Source organism: Silurus aristotelis (assembly GCF_946808225.1).
Source record: "Silurus aristotelis genome assembly, chromosome: 8".
NCBI lineage: Eukaryota > Metazoa > Chordata > Actinopteri > Siluriformes > Siluridae > Silurus > Silurus aristotelis.
In genome coordinates, this window is record NC_139581.1 from 12,254,145 (window position 1) to 12,266,346 (window position 12,202).

Consider the following 12,202-nt stretch of genomic DNA (forward strand, 5'->3'; position numbering starts at 1 on the left):
AAAGACTGGCAGGAAAAGTCTGTTTTATCAGTTTGCTTACTCTTATTTATCCCAGTAGCGTGAGTTCATTAATACAGACTGTTTAGATTTCAGCATGCTGTTTTTTTGAATGAACAAATATACTGTCGTTTATCACCAGACCAGGAAAGTTGAATTACCTAGACTGCTAGATTCTTTTCTTAGAGATCCTAGTCTGGCTTCTAAAACCTAGAGCTTGGAAGTAGAAACTAACACAGGAGGCAGGATATGTCTGGTTGTGGAGTGAAAAAAAGCAACCTCATTTCTTTAATTGCAGTATTTTAATTTAAGTCCTTGCTTCACATCATCACCTTTTAGCTCCTCATGAAAAGGTGCACAGAAAGAGAACAAGGACAGAGAAATTGAGTGCCAATAAGAAATCCTCACTCACTGAAGCACAGCATGTATTATGCTGTCTGTAGGGTGGATCGTCATCTAGATAAGACTGATTAAACACTGAATTAACTATCATCTTTGTTTCACATGTACATCACATGTCGATGATGTCTGAAGGCTAGTTAGTGCTTAATCAGAAGGTTTCAAGTTCAAATCCCACACTACCATGTTGCCACTGTTTGGCCCTGGAGCAAGGCTCCTAACAGCTGTAAATGTTAAATAGGTGTTTAATTTCTTGTTTAAGTTTTTGGTGGTGGTGGAGGTGGGTTGGGGAAATATTTGGGGGTCCTTCAGGGACTGGGCAGATAGGTGGAACTTTTATATTCTGTGCTCATCACACACTATTATAATAAAGACATCTCTGTAGGAAGTCAATCTGGAAAGAACCTGTTCCTTGCTTTGTTCGAGTCCGTTTAAAGAATTGATGCCTACATAAAGATGCCAGACTAATTGATTTCCTGGAGCAATGCTAATAGCAGCTCTTCTTTTCAGAGATTATTAATTCAGAGATGAACCAGTAACCACATACCCGCTGATGTCCTTAGCAACTCATATCCATGAGTGTCTTATATTCAAACATGCAGAAACTGTAAGCAATATATTTTATAGTAAGAAAAAAGTTAATTGGTAGTGGTGATACATTGAGTATTAATCGAATGACATACACTAATCCACTAATGTTAGTAAATCATAGTATCCATGGTTTGCATTAGTATTATCTGTTTATTTGTTTTGTAATGTATTAGATTTACAGCAGTCAAACAATCAGTATTTTTTGGTATAATTTCAATAATATTGTGCAGGAATATTCATATGTATTGCAAACATTTTGCATCCCTTTCAGTTTTAAATAATTCATTCATCTTCATCTTCAGTTCGTTCTGGTCAGGATATGGTAGATCTGGACCAATCCCAGAAACACAGGCCATGAAAGAGGAATGCACCCTGGATGAGCTATCAGTCCATCACATGTTTTGAATTATATATTATTGAATAATTAGTTGAGTTTTGCATTAGCAGTAGACAGATGATGTAATAAAGTGTTTTTCGGTAGTGGACTAAGTAAAGTTTTAGTCCCTAACACTGCTTTCTACCTGCGCTTCCGATCACTCAGAGTATCTCGCTGTATTAAAGATACTGTATATTGCAGAAATTTCCTCAGTTGTAGCCCCGGTGTGATTTTTGAAGAATACTCACTGATGGATAATTAGTGTCATTTCTTGAAGATTCCTGTCAGAAAATGCAAGCAGTACTAATTTATTCGCTTGCAGGAAAAGGTTCTATTGCTAACTGAATACTAGGTAGGTCACACTGTATAACTCTTTTGTGCTCCACTGTTTGAGAGCTATGCACCCAGGCCTGTCTCAAACTAAGCTTTTACATTTATGTTGTTATATGATATATCATTATAGAAAGTTTCATTATTAGTATTATAAATATTTTTTTGCCTATGTTGATGTCTATAAAAGCCAGTGTTGGAGTACTCACCATTTGTTCTGGTCTTTCTCATATATTATACTGCCACTCTGATATTGCAATATTGATTGCTTGCTGTTAGATGGCTTTGTCAGGGTCAATTTATGACTTTTCCAATGATGTTCTATTTGGAAAGCCATTTCCAAACTTCCTTCTAATATGTGTGTGGTCTCTGGTCTTGACATACGGGCCATGAGGGAGCGAGCGGAAATGCTTAGACTAGGAACGAGAATAAGACGCTCCATTGTTTAGAGTCTGCACGAGATACGTGCCAGTGATTAGCCTCTATGTTTCAGTTTGAGCAGATTTAGGGCCAACATTAAATGGTAATTCAATGTGTATTGGCGCAAAGAAGCACATTATTTGCTAAACCTAATGGCCTGATATCACTGATTCATTCCGAAAACTTTTGAGCAAAAGCCACATAGGAACAGGGTGAATGGGATCTATAAAAGAAAAGTGTTTTATGGTGTAATTTTCACTCATGAGCCAAGCACAGCCTGGGTACTGCCTTCTGTTCAGAGTCTACTGTGCGAGACAGATGTTGTTGTCGTCACACAGGACATTTTAGCACTTTCATGGCACGACCCTGTGAGACTAAATCCAAAGCCAGAAGAGCTAGCTTGGAGCTAATGGAGAGGGCTGTGTCGCCCTTAATCTCACACAGGACTGCTGCTAAGCAAGTTTAGCAGAAAAAAGCAGGCTTGACAGCTCTGAAATTTGGGAAAGGTTTCAGGGATCTGACACAGTGGGGCAGCTATTAAAGTTCAGTAAACTGGGGTATGTACATAGCACAGATTCTTTTTATGGTAGAGGCTTCTGATGTACAATGTTCCTTCATATTTAATTAGCCTCAAAGAAACTTTATTATAAATAAATAGCTTTCATTTTAGTGGAATGTTAACATTTTTAATAAGTAATTCAAAACATTCTGTATTTGGGCAAACTTGTGACTGAAAATGATCCAGACAGTGTTATTTATTGTATTGCATTGTATGCCAGGCTGTTAGCTTGTATGCCATGATGTAGCCTACTGCCTTATTCTATAACCATAGCGTTACATCAGCAATAACCAAGTACACTGGTAAACATGCTAACGTCTATTAAAATTTGCATGATGTTACTAAGATACGGACAGCTGGAATTAATGGACTAAAAGGGGGGGGGGGTTTAAGTAGCTACTAAATTGTTTGTAAATGCACGCACACACACACACACACACACACACACACACACACACACACACACACACACACACACACACACACACACACACAAACACACATTTTTTTAATCAATTTAAAAAGCAGATTTTTTATTTACCAGCTTGTTCTGATCTTTTTTTTGTTTCCTCATCCTGACTAATTCCTATCAAATTATCTCCACATTATGAAAAATGTCTCCAAAATATTTTCAAAATGCTCAATGTAAAAAAATTTGAGCCCATTGTGAAAACAATGAATGTAAGAACATTTTATATGAAAATAAGCTCACTGAATTATTTTAATAATGAGATAATGGTGTAGGAATTAAGACAGAAAGTGCAATTTGCCTGCATCTGATAGTCTCAAATGCCATGTTCACATGCCCTTTATACAAAAAAGTGCTACAGTTAAATTTGTTAGGTTTTTTCTTTGTACAATGCATTAGATAGATTGTCAGGCTTTAAAGAGATTTGAGAATGTGGATATAATGGTGTAAGAAATTGAGTGTGATATAATTGTACTTCATGGCACCATGTACAGGAGTGAGACCTGCAAAATCTGAATAAGTCTTGTACCTAGGTAACATTAGCAGTGTAAACTGCTACTCAACTGCAGGGAGTGAAAACTTTTGAATGACAAAAGGAATATGTGTAAATCCATCTACATAGTTTTTACGCATATCATTTGTGTCAGATTTTTAATACAACTACAGTACAGTTTCCTGCTGCTGAGCGCTCATCTCCCTTCGTTGCTCGTCTCCCTTCAGTGTCAGAGGCAGCTCCATAATTAAACAGGCGGGGCAAATTTACAGAGCATTTATACTCAGTTGACCAATAGAGATTAATGGGGAATGTCTTTTTCTAAGATTCATCACACTAAAAAATTAAATAGAAAAACAAAACAAAAGAAAGACACCAAAAGCAAATAAATAAATAAATCTGTCAGGAAATGTAAGCATAAATCATCATTTAGGAATATTAATTTAGATTTTATTTTTACAGTATTGTATTTTAGAGGAAGGGCAGTAAAGTGGTGCGGTTGCAGGGAAAAGAGGTGGTGACGGTGGAGGAGTTCAGGTATCTGGGGTCAACAGTGCAAAGTAATGGAAAGTGTGTTAGAGAAGTGAAGAAAAGAGTGCAGGCAGGGTGGAGTGGGTGGAGAAGAGTGACAGGAGTGATTTGTGATAGAAGGGTGTCTGTGAGAGTGAAAGGGAAAGTTTATAGGACTGTGGTGAGACCTGCGATGTTGTATGGATTAGAGACAGTGGCATTGAGTAAAAGACAGGAGGTGGAGCTGGAGGTAGCAGAACTGAAGATGTTGAGGTTTTCATTGTGTGACGACAATGGACAGGATTAGAAATGAGTTTATTAGAGGAACAGCGCATGTGGGACAAGGTGAGGGAGGTGAGATTGAGATGGTTTGGACATGTGCAGAGGAGGGACATGGGGTATATCGGTAGAAGAATGCTGAGGTTGGAGCCACCAGGAAGGAGAAAAAGAAGAAGATGTTTATGGATGTGATGACGGAAGACATGCAGGTGGTTGGTTTGAAACAGGCAGATGTGGAGGACAGGGTGGTATAGAGACGGATGATCCGCTGTGGCTGAAAGTAGAAGAAGAAGTAGATTTTAAATACTCCTTTTTATACTTTTTTATAGTATTAACATTTTGCTTGTAGACTATTATTCTTTTACATTTTTTTTAAGTTACTCAATAAAGCACAAATTAACTATCCAACTAGACAAATGTCTGAACCTTAAGTGTTGTGTGTGTTTTTTAATGAAAGGTGACATCTTTCTGTTTAAGTGTGAGTAATAGGTTGCTAGTGGCATTTCTATTATGTCCTTAATGAAGCTCTTGTGATAAAATGCATTGCTCAAGACTATGTTCATTGTTAGGTTATTGATTATTGTGAAATTTTAGTTCTCCCATCTAATATTTTGACTACGCTGTAATCACTATAGTTGATTATGTGATGCCATATTTGTACAATAATATACAATATTTGTTATATTTTTTGTCATATTATAAATGTTATCATGGCATTATCGTGGGTGCTGTTGAATTTTCACAGATTTTCACGTTCAGCAGTTTAAAGCTGCTACTTTTCCTCTCATGCTCATGCATGTTGACTTTCTATTTTCCACTTGTGAGAATAGACGGATAGGACTTTAACAATCCGGATTGAATTCCCAATCCGAATGACTCACATAAGCTTCTGAGGTTGCGTTTGCCCAGCCTTTGGCAATGAATGCTTTGCTAGACCTTGGTTTTACAGCTTTTAATGTTCTGAAGGCAATAACAGCACTTGAAGGCGGTTAATAAGCAGATCTATCATAACACACAGTGCTCGCAAGTTTGTGTAGATGGTATTTATCTGCGCCGCTCCTGTGTTTTACATCCAGTGTCCTTGCCAACTTTAAGGTGAGATGCTGAGATATTTGTTTTGTTTTTTTCCTCCCCCCGCTTTGCTTGTCTGCTGCAAACGTGCCATTTTTAGAACATTCCCTGGGCTTAAACATCCTTGAACAAACTGATAATGCTCCTCTTCAGTAGGAAATCACATATCTGTGCCGACTCACATCTGTGTGTGCCTTGGTATATTTTACAGGAGGATCTGAAATCTAAGGCCAGATAAACACCTGGCTTTTGTTTATAGAGATGATAGGACAACGAGTAGAGCGCATCAGGGAGTTTTATATTATGAGCAGAACTCAGCAGAGCTGGGAGGGCGAGGGATTAATGATGCAGTTATTCACGCCGGCAATGCCAGACATAGTGTATTCAGAGACTTCTCATGAAACTTAAGGAGGGTTTAATTATTCATAGTAATAAAGTGCAAACCAATTTCAGGGTTTAGGTGTCAGAAATTAAATCTGTATGCCAACCAGCTTTGATCAGCCATATTTTTTTCTTTTTGTGGCCATTTCCATACCCACAAGGTGGACCGAATATATTTAGCAGTTAAAATGCAGCACTGAACTCAGTTTTCATGCATATGCAACATGCATTCTTTAGAAAGTCTGCTGAGGCTGAGCTGTGGCGCATCCCGCCTGCAAACCTGCCAGTAAAAATGTATTTTCTGGAGATTTATTATGTGACCCCTGGTTTGCTCAGTAGCTCATTTTTGCTGCTAAAACCAGTTTGCTCACACATACCAGATCATTTTCACTTCTTTGTAGTAATTACACACACACGAAACATCAGCAGATCAAAGACACCCTGTTGTGAATTTATTTTCGTTTTAGGGGGCCAAGCACCATAGGTGTGTAGGTACTATATTGCAAAATTCTGGGAATTTTCAAGAATGGAAACTTGTCATGGGAATTAACGGGAAATATATGGGAATTAACAATACTGCAGGTTAACCTATAACAGGAAACTTACATGTAGTTAAAAAAAAATCTTACAGGATAATCTTAATTTAAGCAACCCTATTAAATGCCATTTTATTTGAATATCTACCTTGCACATTCAATGATATTGTAATTTGTGTGTGAATGAGAGGGAGGGCAGTGAAGTGGTGCAGTTGCAGGGAGAAGAGGTGGTGAAGGTGGAGGAGTTCAGGTACCTGGGGTCAACAGTGCAAAGTAATGGAGAGTGTGTTAGAGAGGTGAAGAAAAGAGTACAGGCAGGGTGGCGTGGTGGAGAAGAGTGACAGGAGTGATTTGTGATAGAAGAGTATCTGCAAGAGTGAAAGGGAAAGTTTATAGGACTGTGGTGAGACCTGCGGTGTTGTATGGATTAAAGACAGTGGCATTGAGTAAATACTACTACTAATTATTATTCATATTAATATTATTATACTTTCACAGTGAAGTCTAAAGCAACACATATAACACTTTCTCTTGCAAAGTTTGTCCAGTGATGAAATTTGAAAAATAGTGTAATGAGAACTACTGTCAAATGAAAAACATGGCCATTTTTCTTCAACACTTTTATGTATTGACATCAAATGTAGAATTTATATCTAGCAACAGGGTGATAATGTTAAAACATGACTGTCAGGTTCATTTCTAACATGGAAGTGCTACTGAAAACAGGAAGTGAGGCAATGCATCAGCAACAGATTGACGTTTTGCCTTCAAATTTCCTTGGGAACAAGCACTGGAGCATGCACAACAAGCACCCAGTGGCTTCTGATCTTCCTCTGTTGCTAAGGGATAGAGTTCAGTTAGGCCACTGAAATGTTGCTGGCAGCGAAATTTTAAGATTGAAACTGTCAATTTCCAGGCTTCTTTGAAATAAGATTATTGATTTCACAGACATTACTGGCAGAATCCTGAAACCAGGACTTACAGTATTCTACTGCTAAAATTGATAGATTTAGAAACTATTTATCTTGCCCTCCTGGAAGACTTCAATGCAACTTCATACAGATTTCCTTACCTACTTGTGGGTGCCTGTCTGAAGGTCTGCAGAGCTGGTTATTGTAATATAAGCGCATACAGTAAGAGCGAAGGAGCAGGTCGACCCCCGCTGTTTGTACCAATCGCCTTGGCATTTGTCTCCACGAGTTTGGGCCAGCCTCGTGAGGGAATAGGCAGGTTACAGTCAGGTTGCCATGGTAAATGCAGCACCTCAGCCTACTTGAAAATTAGTGCCTCCTGTTTCTTCACCTTCCCGCATAATTAGGTGATTTCTGAGCAGAACCCGCTTCCTCGCTAACGTGGGTGGCCTGCTGAGTCCAGGATCCGTGGAGCATTGCTGTCGCAACCAGGCTGAAAGGCCACGTCCCAGGAGAGAGACACCGTCTGGAGTGTATAGAGGATGCAAGAACACACCGTGTGTGTGTGTGTGTGTGTGTGTGTGTGTGTGTGTGTGTGTGTGTGTGTGTGTGTGTGTGTGTGTGTGTGTAACTTTAGTGTGCTGATGCTGCGGTCTGGGCCAGTTCAGCTTTGACTCCAAACAACGAGTAAAGGGCAAAACAGTCAATTTCAGTCAAACAAAAATAAGTTTTCTGTTCAGATTTTATCCAAGCTGTGAGTTTTGTGTTTACTGAGCCCACTCCATGGCTCAGTGCCTGTGTAAGTGCAACGGATGAGAATGAATTACGGCAGGCTGGCTTAATTAAGCACAGTCAGCCACAGGCCGACCTTTCTCTGTAAGACAAACGTGCTCTCTTTGCATAGCTGTGCACAGGTATGGAAATGTGGAGCGATCTCTGCTATGTGTGACTTTCAGTACTTCTTTTAGAGGACGTAGACGAGCAGTTCGGAACCGAGAAACAATGTGTTCATTACTTCAAGCGGTTAAAGAGTTTTGCACAGTTGAACAAAAGGTGAAACTTAATCTATGATTGATGGATTTAATCGTAAGGGAAAAGGTTGGCTTACTTGCCTGTCGTACTTGTGACTGGAATTTCGGCATGAATTTGGTCTCTTTTTATGAACATCTTATTTTAATGTGTTCCTTGTGCACGACTGTGACCACTAGGACCTTGCGAAATACATGCAAATGTCAGTTTGAATTATTTCTTTATTGCCAGCAAGCTGCATATCATGATTTTGAAGCATGTTTTGTGCTTGATCTCTGTTTTAAGGTGGCTAGACCAGGCATGGCTGATGAGACTAGACTTATAGGCTGAGCTCATTACAGTGATGTTAGTTAAGTGCTCGTTTTTCAGCATGTGGGAGAACAACACTGAATGTTAATCGCACTTTATTGGGGCCACCGCCGGGATTCAACTCCCCATGACAAAACGAAGTGAAAAGGCAATGAGTCTTAAATGTGGAAATTGAAAGCCGTTGCAAGAAGCCGAGGACTGTTGTTTTGTTCAAGCACGAGCAGTAGGCCCGTGTAAAGTAGACCACATCAGGTGCTTCTCTTTGTTTAAAGGATTTTAGCAGTGTCCTGGTTGTGCTCTTATTCTAGGATCCATTATATTGCAAATTTCTTTCTTTCTTTTTTTTTTGTCTTTGTGCTGTGTTGAATGAAAGAATGGTGTTTGTGTGACTGTTTGTGTAATAATGCTGCATGGGAGCATTTAGACAACAGACTAATGAGCTAACGTTTATGTAGTGTATTTGATTTTGAGTGCACAGAACTTAAAAAGTAAAAGCTGATTTAGAATTGAGTTACTGAATTGAGAGATAGTAAAACATGTAATCTCATGATGCTTGATCGCAAAAAGGGGGGTAGTGGTAGCTCAGTCATTATGATAGTAACTTCTAACTGGAAGGTCGAATCCTTGCTCTACCATGCTGCTGCAGCTGGACCCAAACTACTCAGTTGTATAGATAAGATAATTGTAAGTCGCTCAAAAAAAAAAAAAAAAGGGCATCTACCCGAATGCTATAAATATAAATGTAATGTGTAAATGTCAGTACAATTCGTTGGAATTAGTTGTTTAATAAAGAAAAACATTTCAGTCAATATTTATTTTCAAAAGGTTATCAGTACTTCGATTTTCTTTATAAAAACACATTTAGTGCTGTGCAGAAGTCTGTATTTAAACCTACACTGCTATGAGACCGACATTTCTATTTGTGCATCACAACACATTTTATGATAAATGAAATTTGTAATGATCTATAGGATGGTTACCAACCTGCAAGGTAAAAATAAAGAACATAAAACAACAATTAAGCAAAAAATATAGATCAAATAGATGAATCCTTTAAAGTGATGTTTTTTTCTTTAATTTTCATGTCTTGAAAAAGTATATGTTGTACCCATGATGTATCAGAGAAGCATGTTGTGTCATTAATCACAGTATATATATTTTTTGTTGTATTTCATGTTCTTGTCCCACTCTGCATCATGCTGGGTTTATTTTCCGCATGCAATATATGTGCGCTGTGTTTGTCTACTTTTTTTTTCTAATCGTAGTCACTATTCATTCAAAATGTTTCCTTGTGACGTTGGCATCTGCAAAAGTCTCTCTGTTTGGTTGAGTGATCAAAAAAGTAAACACCCTCCCTGATTGTTGTTCTTTTTCAAACGGCTGGATACGTTTCCAGCTGTGAGCCCCGTCACTCATTTCAATCCCGCCTCCCGGGTGATGGCTTCAGGAGAGTGGGAGAGACACACACATTTTATTCATGCCTCAGATCATTTGCATGCCTTTTTGTGATGAAACTTGTTACATCCGTGTTTGGTTTTAAGTTGTTTCTGGTGTGTTTGTGTCTTTGTGTGCGTGTGTGTGTGTGTGTGTGTGTGTATATACGTATGTGTGTGTGCATGTGTGTGTGATTCTCAGGTCCTCCTCTGCATTGCTCTTCTGGCTCCTCCTCCCCCGTCGCCTCCCCATACCCGCCCCCTGCTCACGCAGCCAGTGAGAGCCAGGGAAGGTTGCTAGGTAACAGCGGGCCTCGGGCCGACCCCGACTCTGAGTCGGAGGATGAGTTTGGCCCTGCTTCTTCGTTCCTAGTTAAGACCGGCTCAGGGAACGTGAGCGTGTGCGCCCCTGGCTCTGCAGCCGCTGACGGTGAGTGCTTCATACACAGGCTCTGGCAGGACTCATGCCTTGATTTCACTGCGGTTGCATCCCAGTTTTGTGCATTGCTCTTATCTACACTTGTCGTATTGTGTTGTTTGCCACACCGCGGTCCTGGAGGCACAATTTTTTACTCCAGTATGCATGTATATGTATGGGATGTCAATAGACGTTGACTCAACTTGGCACTTTGTAGCTCAAGATGCTCACCTCAGGCGAAAACACTGCTGTTTTAAGCTGTAGTTTAAGATGAGTCAAGTGTCAATGGGAGATTTTTTTTTCTTTTTTTTTTTGCCTGGGGTTTTTGCAAAGGCCCACAGGGGGAGTGTTTTATATTTTAAGAGCCTCCACTACTTCAGAGTAGCATATTCACCACAAAGAGATGCCAAACACTTTAAAGTAAGCTTTCAGAAAGATGTACCTGTTACTCCTCGGCTCTCTGAATATGGTTAAACATCTGAAAACTTTTTTTTTTGGCCCTGCAATTCTTCAGTTCTTTTGTTTTTATCCTCAATGCTTAGCATTTTATTTCTCCAATCTAAGTTTCCATCCCAATGGTCACCCTTTATTTTAAAACCTATTAGAGTTTCAGAAAAGCCAGCGATTCCATTGTCACACCAATTACTGTAATTCATTGTGTTTTAACATCCATGTGGCTACTAATCCTTTTTTTTTTTGCACAGCAGCATATTAAATCTCACTATGAGAACTTGATTTACTTTAAATGTCTCCTGACAGTTTTTTTCAACAAACAGCTTATTCCTCCGATTGTTCCCGACATATCAGAATGCACGGCTCCTATTGTTGGATCTCTCCTGTTTGGAGCAGTCCTCAGCAGGTCTTGCTTCGTTGCCCTTGTCATGGTAGATTACATCCTGCGTCGTGAATGCTGGCGTGGTCCACAGCAGCTTCACGCTTGAAAGGTCTAGCAATTTGCAGGCGCCTTAAAGTTCACATGTCTTTAGTAGATATTCTAGAGGTTTGTTTTATTTGTTGTTGTTTTTAAAACCTAGGAAATAATCATGATAAGGGAATAATTTGTTAATAACATAAATAAAGCAGGAGGCAGATTGCACTGAGCGTGAAGGAAGGAGGGAATATGGCAGATATAGTTCTATTGGATGACAGTTTTTATTTTTGTTTTTTTAGCTGTGATTTAATGCTAATCAGCAATGACAGCATTCTTTTTTTTCCCTCTTTAGCGTTTAATATTTGCACTACCCCTTCAAGAGTTGTGAAAAATCCTCCTTGGCCCCTTATCTACTAAATTATGACTAAATATTAAGCGGCATTAATAATAAATAAAACGTCTCACAGCTGTAAGTCTGGCTTCAACATTTTTTGAAAGTTGCATAGTGAAAATTTCGAAATGAGCACCAGAGCGATTAAAAAAAGACAGATAGAAATTTATTTGAGAATGAGGTACAGGAAATCAGATGGTGTTACATTATAATTAGCTCAACCCTTATCATTTTTTAACTCGAATATATTTTTTTTGTGATCTTTGGTTATATTGTAGATGCAAGCAATGTACAGTGTCGTGCTCTGATAGCTTTAATTATGCTTGATGTGTGACTCTGCAATTATAAGGTGCTGGATTTAATGAAGGTGTGGGTTGATATTGATAGTACTGATTTGGCTTATGCACATTCTATTTCTATAGTTTCACT

The 12,202-nt window shown here is 38.9% G+C and overlaps 1 protein-coding gene across 14 annotated transcripts in view; it reads left to right on the forward strand.

Annotated features, from left to right (window-relative positions):
* The window catches only part of tenm4 (teneurin transmembrane protein 4), a 205,271-nt gene that overhangs the window by 72,682 nt on the left and 120,387 nt on the right, over positions 1-12,202 (forward strand). For 9 of the 14 annotated variants that reach the window (XM_083548343.1, XM_083548349.1, XM_083548350.1 and 6 more), the window contains exon 4: positions 10,296-10,523. The exons of the other annotated variants lie outside the window; for them this stretch is intronic. In XM_083548343.1, the coding sequence (XP_083404469.1) occupies positions 10,296-10,523 (228 nt within the window). The remainder of the gene's footprint in view (positions 1-10,295; positions 10,524-12,202) is intronic. 14 annotated transcript variants of the gene reach the window in all.